Source organism: Trachypithecus francoisi, unplaced genomic scaffold (genome assembly GCF_009764315.1).
Source record: "Trachypithecus francoisi isolate TF-2019V2 unplaced genomic scaffold, Tfra_2.0 Lachesis_group10, whole genome shotgun sequence".
NCBI classification, from domain to species: Eukaryota; Metazoa; Chordata; class Mammalia; order Primates; family Cercopithecidae; genus Trachypithecus; species Trachypithecus francoisi.
Window position 1 is genome coordinate 125,862,402 of NW_022681455.1, and position 20,474 is coordinate 125,882,875.

General features: G+C 53.0%; 1 protein-coding gene across 2 annotated transcripts; it reads right to left on the reverse strand.

The window, feature by feature from the left end:
• Nucleotides 1–1,591: 1,591 nt before the first annotated feature.
• CIBAR2 (CBY1 interacting BAR domain containing 2) lies at nucleotides 1,592–18,791 on the reverse strand. 2 transcript variants are annotated; one of them, XM_033219201.1, is made up of 8 exons: nucleotides 18,623–18,791; nucleotides 15,696–15,930; nucleotides 13,494–13,562; nucleotides 13,308–13,411; nucleotides 10,801–10,909; nucleotides 7,618–7,731; nucleotides 3,445–3,546; nucleotides 1,592–2,670 (listed from the first exon to the last, which is right to left on the reverse strand). In XM_033219201.1, the coding sequence occupies exons 1-8, from the start codon at nucleotides 18,640–18,642 to the stop codon at nucleotides 2,509–2,511; spliced, it is 915 nt and encodes a 304-aa protein (XP_033075092.1). In that variant the 5' UTR covers nucleotides 18,643–18,791; the 3' UTR covers nucleotides 1,592–2,508. The 2 variants fall into 2 exon arrangements, with proteins under 2 accessions (XP_033075092.1, XP_033075094.1); XM_033219203.1 differs by having other exon boundaries at nucleotides 1,592–2,007; nucleotides 18,623–18,756.
• Nucleotides 18,792–20,474: the final 1,683 nt, after the last annotated feature.

Consider the following 20,474-nt stretch of genomic DNA (forward strand, 5'->3'; position numbering starts at 1 on the left):
TGGGTAATAAAAATCACTGTGGGCCGGGCACGGTGGCTCACACCTGTAATCCCAGCACTTTGGGAGGCTGAGGTGCACAGATTGCCTGAGCTCAGGAATTCAAGACCAGCCTGGCCAACATGGCGAAACCCCATTTCTACTAAAAATACAAAAAATTAGCCGGGCGTGGTGGCGGGTGCCTGTAGTCCCAGCTACTGGGGAGGCTGAGGCAGGAGAATGGCGTGAACCCAGGAGGCGGAGCTTGCAGTGAGCTGAGATCCGGCCACTGCACTCCAGCCTGGGCAACAGAGTGAGACTCCGTGTCAAAAAAAAAAAAAAAAAAAGAAGCTTCTATGCTGTTCCATCTCCTCATGGAGGATTTAGCCTCATTTGGAACTTTCACTGACTTCCATTGTCTCAACAGAGACGAGGTGCTTTCTGGCTTTAAGCTAGTAGGACCCCCAGCCGGGGGTGACCCGTGGTGGGTGCTGGGATCGGTGGAGCCAGCCCGTATCTGCAGGCTCCAGGTGCACTTTCTAACCTGGAATAATTGTGCAGCGTGTGGCCTTGAGGGACAGAGATGGCCACACTCATGGGAAGCACGGAAGCCAGTTTGTTGTTTGTTTTGTTTTTTGAGACGGAGTTTTGCTTTTGTCGCCCAGGCTGCAGTGCAGTGGCGCCATCTCGACTCACTGCAACCTCTGCCCTGCAGGTTCAAGCGATTCTCCTGCCTCAGCCTCCCAAATACCTGGGATTACAGGTTTGTGCCACCATGCCCGGTTAATTGTTTGTATTTTTAGTAGAGATGGGTTTCACCATGTTGGCCAGGCTGGTCTCGAACTTCAGACCTCTGGTGATCTACCTGCCTCGGCCTCCCAAAGTGCTGGGATTACAGGTATGACCCACTGCGCCTGGCCACGGAAGACAGTTCTAGGACCCAGACATCTCCACCAAGCCTCATTGTCACCAAGTTGTGCCAGGCTGGTAGGAGCGGGGTCACCTCAGCTGCCCTCAGACACGGTCCAGAGGATTCGCTACCTGGCTGTGCACCAGGGGTCCCAGCAGACAGCACCCCGTCCACACACCTCAACCCTCCCTACACCTCCACCCCCCTCTGACCACTGTGGATTTCTGTGGCAATCTTGGTCCCAAGAGCATCCCTGCACATCACGTCCATGTGTTGTGGGCTGAATTTTGTCCCCAAAGGTCTATGTTGAAGTCCTACGCACCCTATACTTCAGAATGTGACCTTATTTGGAGATGGATCATTGCTGATATAATTAGTCAAGATGAGGCCATCCTGGAGTGAGGGGGGTCGCTGATGATGGGCGTCCTTATAGGAAGGGGAGGTTTGGACACAGGCTTAAGTGCACACTGGGAGAACACCACGTGAAGAGGAAGGCAGGGGCTGGGGATGCGGCTACAAGCCCAGGCACGCCAAGGACAGGAGCCACTGGAAGCTGGAGGGGCCCTGGGATGGGTGCTGAGCCTCCAGAAAGAACCAGCTGCTGACAGCTGCTGTCACATTTCTGGGTTCCAGAACACAGGAGAGTGATTTTCTGTGGTTTGAGCTTCCCGGACAGTGGTGCTTTGTCAAGACAGCCCAGGAAAGGCATCCACTGTGGTAGCAACAGGAACACAGGGGCAAGCACAGCCCACCTGAGCCTCTGGACTAAGGGCAGGACGAGAGCGCCGGGATCCAGCTGAGAGTCACAGGGCATTTATTGAACACCTACTATGTGCCAGGCACAGTGATCCCCCAGAGCAACCTGTGAGGTGAGTGATATTGGCCCTGTTGTACAGATGAGGAAACTGAGATTCAGGGGACATGTGGCTTGCCTGAGGGCACACAGCAGAGCCCACCTGAGGACCCCAGGCCAGCTAAGTTCTTCTGACTGTTGTGGGTGGTTCTCTATTACTGGGTCCCTGCCCCAGTGCCCTGGGATCCTCCACAGGGTCCTCCTCCATGGAGTCGTCCTCACTCTCCTCCCCTTCTTTTCCTGGGCTCCGTATCGTGCTCTGAGCTCTCTAAATAATAGTAATAATAAAACAACAGCAACATCAGTAATAATAATGGCAGCAACAAGTCTCAAGTGTTCGTTGCGCAACAGGCCGGGTTTTTCGTGCTTTGTATGGATCTGCTCATCTGATACTCAGCACAGCCCTACACAGAGGTTACTGTTCTGAGCCACGCTGCAGGCGAGGACTCTAAGGCACAGAGAGGCTAGGAGACTTTCCCGAGGTCCCACCGCCAGGAGCAGTGGGCTCAGACCAAGAAACAGATAGCATAAAGAAAACCAACCAAAACTTCAGGAAACACTAGGCACACTTACAGAAATGCAAAATGCTCTGGGAAGTCTCAGCAATAGAATTGAGTAAGTAGAAGGAAATTCAGAGCTTGAAGACAAGGTCTTCGAATTAACCCAATCCAACAAAGGCAAAGAAAAAAGAATAAGAAAATATGGACAAAGCCTCCAGGCAGTCTGGGAGTATTTTAAACAGCTTGGGATTGCACTTACCCTGCCATCGTTAAAAAGAATGTCCTGGAAGCATGAGATACCCACCCTGCCCACACACACAGTGAGCTGACTGCCCCCTCAACCCCCAGTCACGGAGACTAAACCTGCCATGATTGGCATGAGGGTGTTCAGGGCCTTCATTTGCCCTACAGAGCTGGACCTGCAGAGTTCCCTGCAGAAATGGAAGTGCACCTGACGCCAGGCCTTCCTGGGGCTGTAAGGTAACGTGTAATGTATGCACCTAATCACTTCCCGAACCTCTGAGGAATCCTGGATTCTGGAAACTGTGGGGCCATGGGCTGGGATGGAGGTGTGGGCCTGTCTGGGGGGCCTCTGTTTCTCAAGTGGCCACACCTCAGCGTGCCTCCAGGGAGTGCTCAGGACTCGTGGCAGCCACGGCAGGGACTGTGTGAGCTACCACACTGGGTGTTGTGGCTTCATTGATTCTTTTTTTTTTTTTTGAGACAGAGTCTCGCTCTATCACCTGGGCTAGAGTGCAATAGTACAATCTCAGCTCTCTGCAACCTCTGTCTCATGGGTTCAAGTGATTCTCCTGCCTCAGTCTCCCAGGTAGCTGGGATTACAGGCATATGCCACCAAGCCTAGCTAATTTTTGCATTTTTTTTTTTTTAGTAGAGATGGGGTTTCACGATGTTGGCCAGGCTGGTCTCAAACTCCTGACCTCAAGTGATCTGCCCGCCTCGGCCTCCTAAAGTGCTGGGATTACAGGCATGAGCCCCCGCACCTGCCTTTGTTCTACTTCAAGGCAAAGTCCTGGTCAGACCCCAGGCAGTCCTCCACACTCCCACCACCCCTGCCTCCTCAGTCTCTCATTTCAAATTTGAGTTCTCCACCACCCTCCTCTGATCCCTGGGATTACTACCACAGGACCTCCCAGGCTGTGTATGTCATTTTAGGTGTAACCCCCACTCACCCACACACTCACCTGCCTGGCGAGAGACTGAAGAACAGATGGAGAGGGGTTGGTGTTGGCAAGCGGCTGAGTATCGTAATGCCCATAAACTCCTTGCATCTTGGCTCTAAAATCCTGCCGGGGAGAGACCAGGGTGGATTGAATCCAATGGGAAAACAGCATGTGTCAGGGGAGTGGGATGGAAAGACGGTGGGATGAGAAGACCCCAGACAGCTAACACCCATGGAACTCCACGGTCCTCTCCAGGAGCTTCCTGTTTCTTATTCCACATAATCTACGGCAGTCCTGTGAGTGGGCATTATCACCCCGTTTTGCAGATGGGAGAGGCCCAGAGAGGCCAGGTAACATGATCATCATCACACAGGAAAAGAGCTGGATTCGAGATCCCCCTTGCCCCTAAAAAGAATATTGTTAAGTGAGTGAATGCGAGAGAAGCCCCTCTGACCTGCATCAAACCTCTCGTGGTAGTTTTAAGGCTTATTGTAACTCATGATCTGATGCTTCTCCCATCAGGAGCCGGAATCAAATTCCTCTCCCCTTGAATACAGGCAGCCTCAGAGATTCACTTGTAACAAATGGAATATGGCAAAGACACACTGGGTTACTGCTGAGGTTAGGTCATAAAAGGTGATTGAGTGCTGGATGCGGTGGCTCACGCCTGTAATCCCAGCACTTTGGGAGGCCGAGGCAGGTGGATCACGAGGTCAGGAGATCAACACCATCCTGGCTAACACAGTGAAACTCCGTCTTTACTAAAAATACAAAAAATTAGCTGGACATGGTGGCAGCCGCCTGTAGTCCCAGCTACTCGGGAGGCTGAGGCAGGAGAATGGCTTGAAACCGGGAGGTGGAGATTGCAGTGAACCGAGATTGCACCACTGCACTCCAGCCTGGGCGACAGAGCAAGACTCCATCTCAAAAAAAAAAACAAAATGGTGATCGAGTTTCCACCCGTGTCTCAGGGCACTCCCTCTTGGAACCAGCTGCTGTGAGGAAGCCCACGCCCCATGGAAAAGCTGTGGGCAGGCACTGTGGCCGCAGATCCCAAGGAAGACCCAGGGAGGGCAGGCTTTGTGGGATGTGGCTCACGCAGTTGCCCAGGGCTCCACACCCAGAAGGACCCTGTGCTTGGCTTTGCGCTCTGATGCTGCTGTCCTGAAGAGCTTAGTAATTGTTGAAGGAAGGGCCTCACATTTTCATTTTGCAGTGGGCCCTGCAAATCTCATGGCCTGTCCTGTGCTCAGATGACAGCCACCTTCTGCTAGACATGAGGGAGGAAAGCTAAGAAAAGACAGCCCCAGTCCCTGACCAACAGCAACCACATGAAGGCCCCACCTGAGAACTGCCCAGGTAAGCCCCATGAACCCCCAGAACCACAGACGAGAATCATGAGAAGTGATTGTTGCTTTACAATACTAGACTTACAGAAGGATGTTACAGATAATGCAAACAGCTCATTCTAGATTTTAACTGATCAGATGGGGATAAAAAGCACTTCTTTCTATCTCTTTTTTTTTTTTTTTTTTTTTTTGAGACGGAGTCTCGCTCTGTCGCCCAGGCTGGAGTGCAATGGCCGGATCTCAGCTCACTGCAAACTCCGCCCCCCGGGTTTACGCCATTCTCCTGCCTCAGCCTCCCAAGTAGCTGGGATTACAGGCGCCCGCCACCTCGCCCGGCTAGTTTTTTTGTATTTTTTAGTAGAGACGGGGTTTCACCGTATTAGCCAGGATGGTCTCAATCTCCTGACCTCGTGATCCGCCCGTCTCGGCCTCCCAAAGTGCTGGGATTACAGGCTTGAGCCACCACGCCCGGCCCACTTCTTTCTATTTCAAAACTACACCAAGCATCAGCCAGGAAATGTTTCTTGTTGTTGTTAATCCATTCATGGTTTTTCTTTTTTTTTTCTTTTTTTTTGAGATGGAGTCTCACGTTGTTGCCCAGGCTATAGTGCAGTGGCATGATCTCAGCTCACTGCAATCTCCACCTCCCGGGTCCAAGCGATTCTCCTGCCTCAGCCTCCTGAGTAGCTGGGATTGCAGGTGCCCACCACCATGTCCGGCTAATTTTGTATTTTAGTAGATGTTGTGGGAAGTCAGGAACCCCAAATGGAGGGACCGGCTGAAGCCATGGCAGAGGAACATAAATTGTTAAGATTTCATGGACATCTATCAGTTCCCAAAATTAATACTTTTATAATTTCTTACACCTGTCTTTACTGCAATCCTTGAACATAAATTGTGAAGATTTCATGGACATTTATCAGTTCCCAAAATTAATACTCTTAAAATTTCTTATGCCTGTCTTTACTTTAATCTCTTAATCCTGTTATCTTCATAAACTGAGAATGTATGTCACCTCAGTACCATGATTGTACAAATTGATTGTAAAACACGTGTGTTTGAACAATGTGAAATCAGTGCACCTTGAAAATGAACAGAATAACAGTGATTTTAGGGAACAAGGGAAGACAACCAAAGGTCTGACTGCCTGTGGGGTCGGGCAGAATAGAGCCATATTTTCCTTCTTGCAGAGCGCCTATAAATAGATGTGCAAGTAGGAGAGATATCACTGAATTCTTTTCCCAGCAAGGAATATTAATAATTCATACCCTGGGGAAGGAATGCATTCCTGGGGGGAGGTCTATAAAGAGCCGCTCTGGGAGTGTCTGTCTTATGCAATTGAGATAAGGACTGAAATATGCCCTGGTCTCCTGCAGTACCCTCAGGCTTATTAGGGTGGGGAAAAGATCCCACCCTGGTAAATTTGAGGTCAGACTGGTTCTCTGTTCTCGAACCCTGTTTTCTGTTGTTTAAGATGTTTATCAAGACAATACATGCACAGCCGAACATAGACCCTCATCAGTAATTCTAATTTTGCTCTTTGCCTTGTGATCTTTGCTTTGCCCTTTGCCTTGTGATCTTTACTGCCCTTTAAAGCATGGGATCTTTATGACCTACTCCCTGTTCATACACCCCCTCCCCTTGTAAAGTCCTTAATAAAAACCTGCTGGTTTTGTGGCTCAGGGGACATCAGGGACCTACCAATATGTGATGTCACCCCTGGAGGCCCAGCCGTAAAATTCCTCTCTTTGTACTCTTTCTCTTTATTTCTCAGACAGGCCGACACTTAGGGAAAACAGAAAGGACCTATGTTGAAATATTGGGGGCTGGTTCCCCCAATAAGTAGAGACAGGGTTTCACCACGTTGGCCAGCCTGGCCTTGAACTCCTGACCTCAGGTGATCTGCCTGCCTTGGCCTCCCAAAGTGCTGGGATTACAGGCATGAACCACCACGCCCCACTGATCCATTTGTTTTTAAACACCCCAATGATGATGAATATGTTGCTATTCCAAACAGTGTTATGAAAAATTGTCCTGTTTGGCACCCAGGTGCAGATATTGACAACGATTCATCAGAATGAGTCTTCAAAGTTAGAAAAGTTGTGAAATGTGGCCAGGCGCAGTAGCTCATGCTTGTAATCCCAACACTTTGGGAGGCCGAGGCGGGTGGATCACAAGGTCAGGAGATCAAGACCATCCTGGCTAACACGGTGAAACCCTATCTCCACTAAAAATACAAAAAATTAGCCAGGTGTGGTGGTGGGCGCTTATAGTCCCAGTGGCTCAGGAAGCTGAGGCAGGAGAATGGCATGAACCCGGAAGGCATAGCTTGCAGTGAGCCGAGATTGTCCCATTGCACTCCAGCCTGGGCGACAGAGTGAGACTCCATCTCAAAAAAAAAAAAAAAAAAAAGAATAAAAGAACAGGTTTGGCCGGGCGCGGTGGCTCAGCCTGTAATCCCAGCACTTTGGAGGCCGAGACGGGCGGATCACGAGGTCAGGAGATCGGACCATCCTGGCTAACACGGTGAAACCCCGTCTCTACTAAAATATACAAAAATTAGCCGGGCGAGATGGCGGGCGCCTGTAGTCCCAGCTACTCGGGAGGCTGAGGCGAGAGAATGGCGTAAACCCGGGAGGCGGAGCTTGCAGTGAGCTGAGATCCGCCACTGCACTCCAGCCTGGCGACAGAGCGAGACTCCGTCTCAAAAAAAAAAAAAAAAAAAAAAAAAAAAAAAAAAAGAACAGGTGTGAAACGTTACCAACAAAACTGCTTCTATCAATACAGAACCAAAGTGAAACTCTGCCCCACTCCACCAATAGGAAATGGGGTGTCTGTGACCCACCTGTAGATCTCTCTCCAGGTCATACTTCTCCAGGGTCTGGAAGGCACTAGAATACACCTCCAACGCTTTGGCATGGAAAACCATCTCAATAGTTACAAAATTAGAAAAAAATGTCTGTGGGGAGAGAAACCCAAAGAATCAAAGAAGGTAAGCATCACAGTGAGAAAGAGAGCCCAGGGTAGCCTGGGATGTAGGCAGATGGGATGGGGGTGAGGGGAGCTGTCCGTGTGGGGAGAGGCCCTCGGTGGGAAGTTTCGACATGTTATTTTAAATTTATTTTTCTTTGAGAGAGAACACATTTGCATGCTTCAAAAATCAAAACTATTGGTCAGGCCCAGTGGCTCATGCCTGTAATCTCAGTACTTTGGGAGGCGGAGTCAGGAGGATCACTTGAGCCCAGGAGTTCAAGACCAGCCTGGGCAACATGGCAAAACCCTGTCTCTACTAAGTACATATGTAAGTAAGTAAATAAGTAAATAAATAAATATAAACTATGCCAAAATGTCAATTGAGGAGACTTGCTCAACATCCTCCATCCTGTTCCCGTTTTCATTTTCCCTCCACCTCCTGAGATCACGTTCAGAAGTTTTTGTGTGTTCCCCTTTTTCATTTTCCCTCCACCTCCTGAGATCACGTTTAGAAGTTTTTGTGTGTTCCCCCTTGTTTCCTTAGATAAGCCAATATTCTTCTCTTGTCCCTTTTTCACTCTCTTCTGAGCTTGCTTTTTCCCCTGCTAACAATTGGTCCTGGAGATCTTTTCACAGGAGGCTTTTTTTTTTTTTTTTTTTTTTTGAGATGGAGTCTCTCTCTGTCGCCCAGGCTGGAATGCAGTGGTGTGATCTCGGCTTACTACAATCCCCGCCTCCCAGGTTCAAGCGATTCTCCTGCCTCAGCCTCCCGAGTAGCTGGGATTACAGATGTGAGCCACCACACCCAGCTAATTTTTGTATTTTTAGTAGAGATGGGCTTTCACCATGTTGACCAGGCTGGTCTCGAACTCCTCGCGATCCACAGGAGGGCTCCACTTTCATGAATGGGATTAGTGCCCTTGTAAAAAAGACCGGAGGGAGCTTTTCTGCCCCTTCTGCCACATGCGGATGCATAGAAGGCACCAGCCGTGGGGAACAGGCCCTCCTCAGATGCTGAATCTGCTGGAGCCTCAGTCTTGGACTCCCCAGGCTCCAACACAGTGAGAAATAAACTTCTGTTGTTTATAAATCACCCAGCTTAAAGTGTTGTGTTGGCGCAGGCTGGATGGGCTAAGACAGGTGGTGATGATTAGCTCAAGTTTTTGTTTTATCTCCTTTGAAATGTGAAGGGCTTTCAAGGCATGGTTTGGATTCACATTTCTTACAAGTCTAATCCCAGAACTTGAAAGCATGCCCACTTTTAAACTGTGCTTCCGTTGGCCCCTGACCTGCAGAACCATGTGGTCCATGCTCCCTGGTGCCATCCACCCAGCCCCAAACACATCAGGTGCTGAATAATGTCTGCCGACAGTTTCAGGTCCTCCTTGCCACGTAGACAGCGTGAGCACTAATCACTGACACTTCATTCCCTTGTGCATTCATTCATGTAGGCGTTCACTCATTCATTCATTCCACGAGCATTTACTGAATACCCACTAGGTACCAGGCCCTGGACCCTGGTGGCTGGGACCTGGCAGGGGGCCTGTCCTGTGGCACCGACATGCAGTGTGTTACACAGCAACCTCACAGGCTTCTCTGCTCCACGATGTGACAAATGTGATGGACGGCACACAGCACATCACTGGTCACATGAGCCGTCCATCTCCTCCCACCCCAACGGTGTCAACTCCGTGAGCTCAGGGACCTTGTTTTTTGGGCATGATGTCCTCAGCATCAGGCACAGCACCTGGCACATAGCAGGTGTGCATTCCACACTTGTTAAAGTAACGCGTGAATTGAATACACAATTAACCATTGCACCTGGGATGGCAGCCCTGCGGAAGCAGAGTAGGGTGTATAAACAAGGGGCCTGACCAGTCTGGGGTCTGGGTGACTTTCCCCCAAAGAATGAGGTTGAAGCCGAAGGAGGAGGAGGCACCGACTGGATGCAGATCAAGGCACAGCCCTGCAAAGGCCTCGGGTAGGAGTGGGCTCTGTGCACTGGAGCTTGGAGTGTCACGGGCAGGATGAGGCTGCAGGGCTGGGTCAGGGTTTTAGGAGCCTTGAAGGGATTTTGGTTCCAATCCTTAGAACAAGGGGAGCCACCAGAGGGTGCGCAGCCCAGGGATAATGGATTGCACCTGACTTTTAAGAGATCCCTGGGGTGGGCGCGATGGGTCACACCTGTAATCCCAGCACTTTAGGAGGCCAAGGCAGGTGGATCACTCGAGATCAGGGATTCGAGACCAGCCTGGCCAACATGGTGAGACCACCCCCCCATCCCTACTAAAAATACAAAAATTAGCCGGGCATGGTGGTACACGCCTGTAATCCCAGCTGCTCGGGAGGCTGAGGCAGGAGAATCACTTGAACCCGGGAAGCGGAGGTTGCAGTAAGTGGAAATTGCACCACTACACTCCAGCCTGGGCAACCAAGTGAGACTCCATCTAAAAAAAAAAACTCCCCAGGCGGCGTGCACCTTTGGAGAATGGACTAGTGCGGGCTCGAGAGCTGGGGAAGGCATCTCTGTGATCAGCCAGTCCCACCTCTCTGAGCTCCTCTTGTAAGAGCTGGGGCTCTGGCCTGGGGCTCTGTGGCACTGGGGTGGGGATCTGGGCGGCAGGAGGAAGGCACCCACACCCAGCTGCTGGGCCTCAACGTGGCTTGTTCTGGGAGGGGATTTGGAGCTGTGAGGAGAAAAAGAGGTTACAGCAATCTGTGTGGAGAGGAAGTGGAGCGTGTGTGTGGAGGGAGACAAACTCTTCCTGGCTAGGAGCTGGACCTGGGGCCACCCGGTGGCTTCCAGCTGTGCTGGGACAGCTGCCTTGAGCACCAGCCTCTGGTGCCCTGTGGCCAGTATTAACTGTGCCGTGAGCCTGTGTCAGCACAATCTCACTGACACCTGCCAATGCTCACACATGTACACAGACCCGCACACACACACTCATACTGATGCATGCACATAGACACATGCACACACGTGCGTGCACACACGTGCGTGCACACACACACCAGGCAGCCCAGGGCGCCTCCCATCCTGGCCGACCACCTTCACCTGCAGGTCCTTCAGCTTCTGCCTCTGGAAGGCATCCACTGTCTCCTCCAGCTGAAGAGTGGTGCGGCTGGAGTCCATGGCGGCCCTCTGCACTCTGGTCTCTGCCTGGGTCAGGGACACAAGGGGTAGAAAGTGTCATGGGGGTGCTTCTGGCCCTTAGACACCTTTCTGAATCACTGTCTCTAAACCCTTCTGTCAGGTCAGCTCTCCTGCCTCAAGGGACGTCTCTTGCTAATTTGGTCATCAAAGGAATGGCTGAGTAGGACCCCAGCTGAAGGAGCAGTCACTGGAGTGACACACACCTGCTTGCTAGCTGTGTGATCTCAGGCAAGTCATTTACCGTCTCTGAGCCTCAATTTCCTTGCTTGTAAACAGAGGACAGTCATGAGACTTGCTTAGCAGAACTGTTGTAAAACTTAAACAGTGGCACCTGCTGAACACTTATGACAGGTGCTCCACGTTCATTGAAAATTAACTTCTGCATGAGGAACACGTTTAGTTAACTCTTTCATTGTTTTGATCAACATCTATAGACGCCTACTCCACGCCAAGCCCAGACATCAAGAATCTAGCTTTTAGAGTTGAACACCTTGGAGGTGCATTTGAAATTTGCAACTTAACTGCCTGCCTGACCTTGGGCAAGTCACTTTTTTCAGCTTCAAATTCCTCTTTAAAATGGGGACTTAATGCCACCTTCATGTTTGTGAAACGCCGGAGAAGAGACAGCTGGGGATTCGCATCTAGGAAGCCCCCAGGACAGAAGGGAAAGCTGTTGTCACTCAAACAAATGGGTTGCAGAGACGGTGGGTGACCCAGGCAGGAGCCAGGATAGAACCCGGAGGTGGGCGGGCAGGGCTGTGGCCCCCATTCGTGTAGGTCAGGACTCCCCACACTTGGCACTAGTGTCCGGGACACTGTCGGAGGTTTAGCAGCATCCCTGGCCTCTCCCCACTGGATGCCAGGTGGTAGGTGGGATAACGGCCACCAAAGATGGCTACATCCTAATCCCTGGCACCTGCCAACACACCCCTTCCAAAGCAAAAGGGCATTAGGGTAGCAGGTGGAATGAAGGTTGCTCATCAGCCATCCTTGCCATGGGAGAATATCCTGGCTTATCCGCTACACCCAGTGCAATCACAAGGGTCCATTACAGGCAGAAGAGGGTGGTAGGCAGGAGAGTCAGAGGAGAGACGTGACTACAGAGGGAAGGTGCAGGCTGCCAGCTTGAAGACGGGGGAGGGGCCACAAGCCAAAGGATGTGTGTGGCCTCTGGAAGCTGGAAATAGGCGAGGGCACAGACTCTGCTTGGAACTTCCAGAAGGAACTCAGCCCTTTCCACACCTTGATTTAGCCCAGTGGGCCCACAATGGACTTCTAACCTCCTGAACGGTGAGGGTCTGTGGCCATTTTTCACCACAGTGCGACAAACACAACATGTTCTAGCAGAGCTCTCCAATCGTGAGCCAGAAACATCCCTGGATAGTGAAATGGCCCCAGGTGAGGACCGCTGACTTGGCTCCGTTAAGGGGCACTCTTTGTGGCTGGGCCTGTAATCCCAGCACTTTGGAAGGCTGAGGCAGGTGGATCGCCTGAGGTCAGGAGTTCAAGACCAGTCTGGTCAACGTGGCAAAACCCCGTCTCTAGTAAAAATATAAAAATTAGCCGGGCACAGTGGTGGGCGCCTGTAATCCCAGCTACTGGGGAGGCTGAGGGGGCAGAATTGCTTGAACCCTGGAGGTGGAGGTTGCAGTGAGCCTAGACTGTGCCACTTGCACTCCACCCTGGGCAACAGCGCGAGACTCTGTCTCTCGAAAAGAAGTGGGAGCACTCTTTGGATGAGGTCACACAGTCACAAATCAGTTACACATACAGCGGAGGTGACTAGCCCTCCTCCAGCTCTCACCCTACCTCCCGTCCCCTGCATCTTTCCCACGGGGCCGGACAGCGCGTCAGAAAGCGTGCGGGCTCCCCTCCACCTGCTGTGCCCCATGAGCTCCCGTAATTGCATCTCTGTGAGCCCTGGTTTCCTCCTGCAGACAATGGGGATGAGGCTAGTAGTGTGCACCTGATATGAGCATTAAACAAGTAACTGGCGGGGAAGCCGTGGCTCGTGGAGGGAGTGACTTGGTGGATGGTGTCAATGATGGGACAGAGCCCAGGTCTCCAGACCCCCAGAGCCCCTTTTTACTGGTACCTTTGGCTTTCCCGTCCTGAGCACAAGGTCCTGCACACACCTGCTTCTGCCCAGGTAAAGCCTACCTGGCCGTTTTGTGAGGTGGTGTATTTCCTACATGTGATTCTGCCTGCCCCAGACAGACATGTGACACTCACCTGGGACTGAAAAACGTGTGTTAAGGAACCGAGTTAAGCCCAGGCAGCCCCGTCGGGGTGGTCCACCCGCTTCGCAGCCCCTGCCCAGCGGGCCCAGGCAAAGCAAACCCCAGAGGACATGTGTGTGAGTGGACACCCTGGCCCAGCAGCCCCAGGCCCCACTTCCAGGGAAGGATGCGATCATTTGCCGATCCCAGGGTGACTTCTGTTTCAGTTTCTCCAGCTTTTCCAGTTGTTTGATCTCATGACTTTGGACACGTTTGAATTTCTTGATCTCAGCCTGCAGAAAAGGAGGAAGCTGTTTCCTGGGGTCCCACAGGGCAAGACGGGGATGCCACCCACGCCAAGGTGCCCCAGCTCACCCGTGTCTGCTTGATCTGTGCCCCGTAGAGCTTCAGGGGGTTGACCACCTTGGTCTCCAGCCTCTCGACCTGGGGGAGTGGGGACACCAGGGGATCTGAGTGAAGGGCACAGGGTGCTGCCTGCCTCCAGCCTGGGCATATAAAGTGCAGCCTGCACCCAGGAGCCACATGTCCAGAGCTGTGGGGTATGGGAGGGGGAGCGTGAGGTGCCCTCCCTTTTCCCAGTGTATTGGAGGCACTGAGCCTGGGCTCAGGGCCTGGCTCTGCCTCCTGAGGACTCCAGCAACAAATTCAATCTCTCGAAGCCTCATTTCTTCACCTGTCAAATGAGGTCATGGGTGCACCCACCAGGGTTTCAGGACAGTAGGAAGATGGTGCCTGGCCCAGAACTCAGGGAGTGTCATTACTGGGGAGGGCAGGACAGGCCCCTGGCATGTGCTCAGTCCCTCTACGTGACAGCCTTGGCCCCGTCTCCCAACTGCCACACAGGGTGGCGATGACAAACCCACTTTGCAGATGAGAAAATTGAGCCTCGCTTTGGGGACAAGACTTTTATTGAGAGTCACAGCAGGGCTGGGCGCGGTGGTGATCATGCCTGTAATCCTAACACTTTGGGAGGCCGAGGCCGGCAGATCACCTGAGGTCAGGAGCTCAAGACCAGCCTGGCCAACATGGTGAAACCCCATCTCTACTAAAAATACAAAAAAGTAGCTGGGCATGGTGGTGCACGCCTGTAGTCCCAGCTACTTGGGAGGCTGAGGCAGGAGAATCGCTTGAACCTGCAAGGCTGGAGGTTGCAGTGAGCTGAGATCACGGCACTTCACTCCAGCCTGGGCAATAGAATGAGACTCCATCTCAAAAAACAAAAAACAAAAAACTATAGCAGCCTCTTGCCCGTTGTACAATCGGGAATGTCTTTGTGAGGGCCAGGAGCCATCTCTGTGAACGCGTAACCATCAAGGAAGAGGCAGGCTCCTGGTGTCCTGGTCTTCCTCCGATCTCCGTGGGAATTTGGCGTAGACGCCTGGCTCCGAGCTCTGCCACCTGCTTGTCACAGAGCTGTGAGAAATTTTATTTTTCCTTTGGTTAAAGGTAATTAACTAGGCCAGGCATGGTGGCTCACACGTGTAATCCCAGCACTTTGGGAGGCCGAGGTGAGAGGTTGGCTTGAACCCAGGAGTTCAAGACCAGCCTGGGCCACATGGCAAAACCCTGCCTCTTAAAAAATGTTTTAAATAAAATAAACAAAGATAATCAGCTAGCACAGGTGGCCACCCCATTACCAGGTGAAATTAGGATGTATTGGTGAGAAATGGGGTTGTCAAGGCCTCTTACTGGGGGACTGTCATCATCTGTCTTGAGAACATGGGCACCGTGGGCTGTGTCTGCCTGCCTGGAGAAGACAGTGCCTTTTCTGTCTGCACGATCTTCCTTGGATTGCCCATGACATGCGTTGCTATCTGGTTTAAAGCTGTTCTGTTCTTTGTTTTTTGGTATTTTTTTGAGTCAAAGTCTCGCACTGTCTCCCAGGCTGGAGTGCAGAGGCACAATCATGGCTCCAGCCTCAACCTTCCAGACTCAAATGATCCTCCTATCTCAGCCTTCTGAGTAGCTGGGACCACAGGTGCTACTTTTTTTATTTTTATTTTTTAAGAGATGGGGTCTTGCTATGTTGCCCAGGCTGATCTTGAACTCCTGGGCTCAGGCAATCTGTCCACCTAGGCCTCCCAGAGTGCTGGGATTACAGGTGTGAGCCACTGCACCTGGCCCTTTTTGATTCTTTTCTGCAATTCATGGTGAGGATTTTTCCGGGCTGGCAGGAATGTCTATTTTTAATTATTTCCTAAACACCCTGCAGCCTCCTTGCCCCTGACTCCCCACCAGGATTTCTGTTCCTTCTCGAGGCCCTCATAGCCCCTGGATGTGTCTCATTCAGGGGTTCATGGAGCCCCCAGGGCTGGCCTCCTGGGTTTCCTTGCTTTGTTGGGCCTTCATCCGACTCAGCAAAGCCTCCTGGGCTCTCAATCCTGCAGGCAGAGGCGTGACCCTGGAAAGGGTGTAAATGTCCACCCTAGGTGGATGTCTCTGGAGACACACCCATTGGCTGTGGCCACAGCAGAGCTCCTGGAGCCCTCAGGCCTGACCTTGGCATTGGAGCCCGGGTGCCCCTCGGCATCCCAGACCCAGGCCGGCAGCACTCACCTGGGCCTGCCGGTAATCCTGCACTTTGGCCAGGTCCTCGGCGAAGCCCCTCATGGTGGCCCGCAGCTCGGGGTTCTCGGAGTTGGCAAAGTCGATGAGCTGCTTGACCAGCTGGTCTGCCTTGTCCCGCAGCCGGGCCGTCTTGCGCGTGTAGGCGGCCAGCAGCGAGCAGAACTGCCCGAAGTACTTCTCGGTGTTGGCCATGGTATTGTCCATCCCCCTCACCTGGCTGTCCCTGCGGAGGAGGGGACCTAAGCAGCCGTTCTGGGCAGTGATGCAGGGCCCCGGGCATGCCAGGAGCAGACAATGGTTATAAAAATAGGAGCTGCTGGCCAGGTGCAGTGGCTCACGCCTGTAATCCCAGCACTTTGGGAGGCAGAAGTGGGTGGATCACGCAGTAAGGATATCGAGACCATCCTGGCTAACATGGTGAAACCCCATCTCTACTAAAAATACAAAAAAAAAAAATTAGCCAGGCGTGGTCACGGGCACCTGTAGTAACAGCTACTCGGGAAGCTAAGGCAGGAGAATGGCGTGAAACCAGGAGGCGGAGCTTGCAGTGAGCTGAGATCTCGCCACTGCACTCCAGCTGGGCGACAGAATGAGTCTCCGTCTCAAAAAAAAAAAAAAAAAAAAAGGAGCTGCCATCAGCCAGCCTCCGGTGTGGCACACACATGCCACAGGCTGTCACTCAAGGTGGCAGTATCAGGGCTATTGAGGCTGATGAGGGGGATCTGCCTGGGCTGGTCAGTAGTGGGCAGGAATATAAACGTGGGTTTGGCTGCAAAGCTGGCTTTTTTTTTTTTTGAGACGGAGTCTCACTCTGTCGCCGGGACTGGAGTGCAGTGGCCGGATCTCAGCTCACCGCAAGCTCTGCCTTCTGGGTTCACGCCATTCTCCTGCCTCAGCCTCCCGAGTAGCTGGGACTACAGGTGCCTGCCGCCTCGCCCGGCTAGTTTTTTGTATTTTTTAGTAGAGACGGGGTTTCACAGTGTTAGCCAGGATGGTCTCGATCTCCTTACCTCGTGATCCGCCCGTCTCGGCCTCCCAAAGTGCTGGGATCACAGGCTTGAGCCACCGCGCCCGGCCAGCTGGCCTTTTTCTTCCCTGGGATGCTAAAGGTGCTTTATCTTCCTGGAAGGGTTACTGTATACCACAATCCCTGGCTACAGAGGCCTCTTCCTTCTGAAATTCCCCTGTGCTGTCTTTCCCCATAGGCTGTCAAAATTCTTTTTTTTTTTTTTTTTTTTGAGACAGAGTCTTGCTGTGTCACCCAGACTGGAGTGCAGTGGTATGATCTTGGCTCACTGCAACCTCTGCCTCCCGGGTTCAAGTAATTCTCCTGCCTCAGCCTCCCAAGTAGCTGGGATTACAGGCACCCACCACCATGCCTGGCTAATTTTTGTATTTTTAGTAGAGACGGGGTTTCACCATGTTGGCCAGGCTGGTCTCGAACTCCTGACCTCAGGTGATTTGCCTGCCTTGGCCTCCTAAAGTGCTGGGATGACAGGCGTGAGCCACCACACCCAGCCCTGACTCACCTTTAAGTGCTCCCAGTCCGGCACCTCCCCGCAGCAGGTGCACAATGACTGACCTGCTGCATTCAGGCTTCTAAGACAGCCGTGGACGCCCAGCCTCTGCCTCCCTCCTGGGCTTCCTCACGCCTTCTCCTTCCCCTCATCCCCAGCGTGTCACTGTCCCTGCCTCTCTCCCTCTGACCAAAGTCCCCCGTGCAATCCTCTCATCAAATCCCTGATGCGAGAAACGCCCTGAGGAGCAGCCCTCTGTCCAGACAGACCCTAACTCTCTCGCCACCCTCGCCGCAAACATTCCGCGTGCATCGCCCTGTAAGCAAGGCGCTGCTGGTATCACCATGTGAAAATGGAGTGAACTGAGGCCCAGAGAGGTGAAGCATCTTGCTACAGGTCACACAGCCAGACACAGCCTCTGTTCCTGCAGGTAGGATCCTCAGAGCGCCATGATTCAGCAGCACAGGGGACAGAAGTCAGACACCGGGACTCCCAGGCCCCCACCCCAGGCGTGTGCACCAGAATCCCTGGGAGTGCACCTGAGAAGCTGTGTTTTCAAAACACATCAGGGCCAGGCACAGTGACTCACACCTGTCATCCCAACTCTTTGGGAGGCCGTGGGGTGCAGTTTGCCTGGGCTCAGGAGTTCAAGACCACCCTCGGCAACGTGGTGAAACCCCATCTCTACTAAAATACAAAAACTTAGCCGGGTGTGGTAGCACGCCTGTCGTCCCAGCTACTTGGGAGACTGAGGCATGAGAATCGCTTGAGCCCAGTGGGTGGAGGTTGCAGTGAGTCAAGATCGAGACTGCACCACTGCACTCCAGCTTTGGCTACAGAGTGGGACTCCATCTCAAAAAAATAAAAATAAAAGATAAAAACACATCGGGTGCTTGAGAGGTTGCCTGGAATTCAAACCTCAGAGGAACCAGGCATGGAAATGAACGAGGCAGGGCAGGCAGGTTGTGAGAGTAGGGATGGCATGGCCTGGGGCGGCGTGGGCTGGGGCGGCGTGGGCTGGGGCGGCGTGGCCTGGGGCGGCGTGGGCTGGGGCGGCGTGGGCTGGGCCTCCATGGAAGGGGGAGGCCTGGTTGGGGTTGAGGTGGGATGGGCGTTTTCCAGGTGGACGGGAGAAAGGCAAGGGGATGAATTTGGCTACCCCAGATCCACAGGCAGTGATTCTGGAGAAGCAGAAGGGGGTCAGATTCTGGAAGCTTCTGTAGTTCCAAGCTCTGTCTTCCCTGAGCTGGATGGAGGCGGAGGCGGCGTCGGAGGGAGGGCTCCCCCCACCCCCCACCCCAAGCAGCAGGTCCGGTCGCACTCATCCTTCTGGGTGCACCGGGCCTCAAGACCCTCCTTCCACCGCCCTTGCAGCCAGGCTGGCGCCGGCCCACTCACCTGGAGAAGACGATGTTCATTGTGACCGGAGCTTTGGCTGTCCCAGTGGTGGGGAATAAGGACAGGGCCCCAGGGGTCCTGCAGGCCTGGGAGGAGCTGGGCAGGGCTGGGTGCAGCTGTGTGGCCTGGGCTCCACGGACGCTGCCACCGGTTGCCAGGCGACAGGGCCGCCCACAGCAGGCCCTAGGAGGAGCTGGTTGCCCGGGCAATGCCTCCCTGAGGCTGGCCTCCCCAGCCTTGCGTTGGCTCAGGGGCTACTCAGAGAAGAGGGCATCCCACAGAGGCCCACACTCTCCCTTTGAAGATGGAGGCTCTTGTGGAACTGGGCTGGTGCTTGGGGCTCCCCAGAAGGTAGCAGAGAGAGATTTAGGGGGCTTAGGCCTGCGCACAGCCATGTGTGTGTGTCCTGCCCACTGGGCTCCTCCCTCCCTTCAGGGAGGCTGCGTGCCCCAAGCCCGCCACTGGCCTTCCCGGGGTCTAGGCTCAGGTGGGCGGGACACGGGAAAGCTCAGGTGGGGGTGCAGATGCACCGGGTGAACTTGAGGCTCCCCAGGGTGGGGCAAGGAACCAGCTCAAAGGAGTGTCTTTCATGTTTTTATCAGAATTGCATTTTTTCCCCCTTATTATAAAAGCACTACAGGGCCGGGCGCGGTGGCTCACGCCTGTAATCCCAGCACTTTGGGAGGCTGAGGTGGGCAGATCACGAGGTCAGGCGATCGAGACCACAGTGAAACCCCGTCTCTACTAAAAATACAAAAAATTAGCCAGGCATGGTGGTGGGTGCCGTAGTCCCAGCTACTCGGGAGGCTGAGGCAGGAGAATGGCGTGAACCCGGGAGGTGAAGCTTGCAGTGAGCTGACGTCATGCCACTGCACTCCAGCCTGGGCGACACAGCGAGACTCTGTCTCAAAAAAAAAAAGCACTATCTGCTCAGTTAGTAAAGTAAGACAATTAAGATACCACAGAAAGAAAATATAAACGCACATGTCAAATTGACTAGCTCAAGTCCATTGCATTCTACTAATTGTATGATTACTGTATCTCAATGTATAGACACTTTACCTTCAGAAAAGAAACAAGCATCAGGACAGTAAGGAACAAGGTGGGAGGCGGGCAAAGGAAGCGGCCCAGGCCTTGCTCTGCTGTTCTGTTACTTTGTATGTTTGGAGGTTTTCATTATGGAAATGGAAAGGGTTTTTGTTGTTGTTGTTGTTGTTTTTAAACATATATAAAAGCAAGGACTTTAGGGTCAGCTAAACACAGGTTCAAATCCCAGACCCCGCTCTGCTGTGTGACCTTGGGCAAGTCTCCTGACCTCTCTGGGCTTTAGTCCCCTCTCCTGCAGAATGGGATCATGGCAGTACTTAATTAGAAGAAGTAAGTCCCTGACATGGGGGTGAAGGGATAGACACAGAGGCTCGGGCCAGGACCCAGAACTCATTGAAATTCCCAGTGCACAGGTCCATGCTGATGGCGGCTTCCCTCTCTGACCCATCCCCAGGTGCCCACTGGGCTGTGCCGGCTGACTGGCCCCTCCTCACGCTTCTCCAGCGATCTCATCATCACACTCTCTCCAATAGTCCCTTTTCCAACGCCCTGCCCTGTGGTCCCCAGAGGCCCTGAACATGGACCACCCAAGCTCTGTCCCTGCTGGGTCCCCATTCTCTGTCTGGGGCATGAACCCCTCCAACCTCCCGTGGGACGGCTCTAAGTAGCCCCCTGGGGTTCCATGGTCACTGTGGTTCCTTCCTTTCTGTGCCAGGCTGTGGGGTGGGGGGGTCCCGTGTCCCCTTTGTGCCATGCAGCCATCACTGGGCCCCAGTCAAGTCACTCTCCTGCTCTCTGCTTCCTT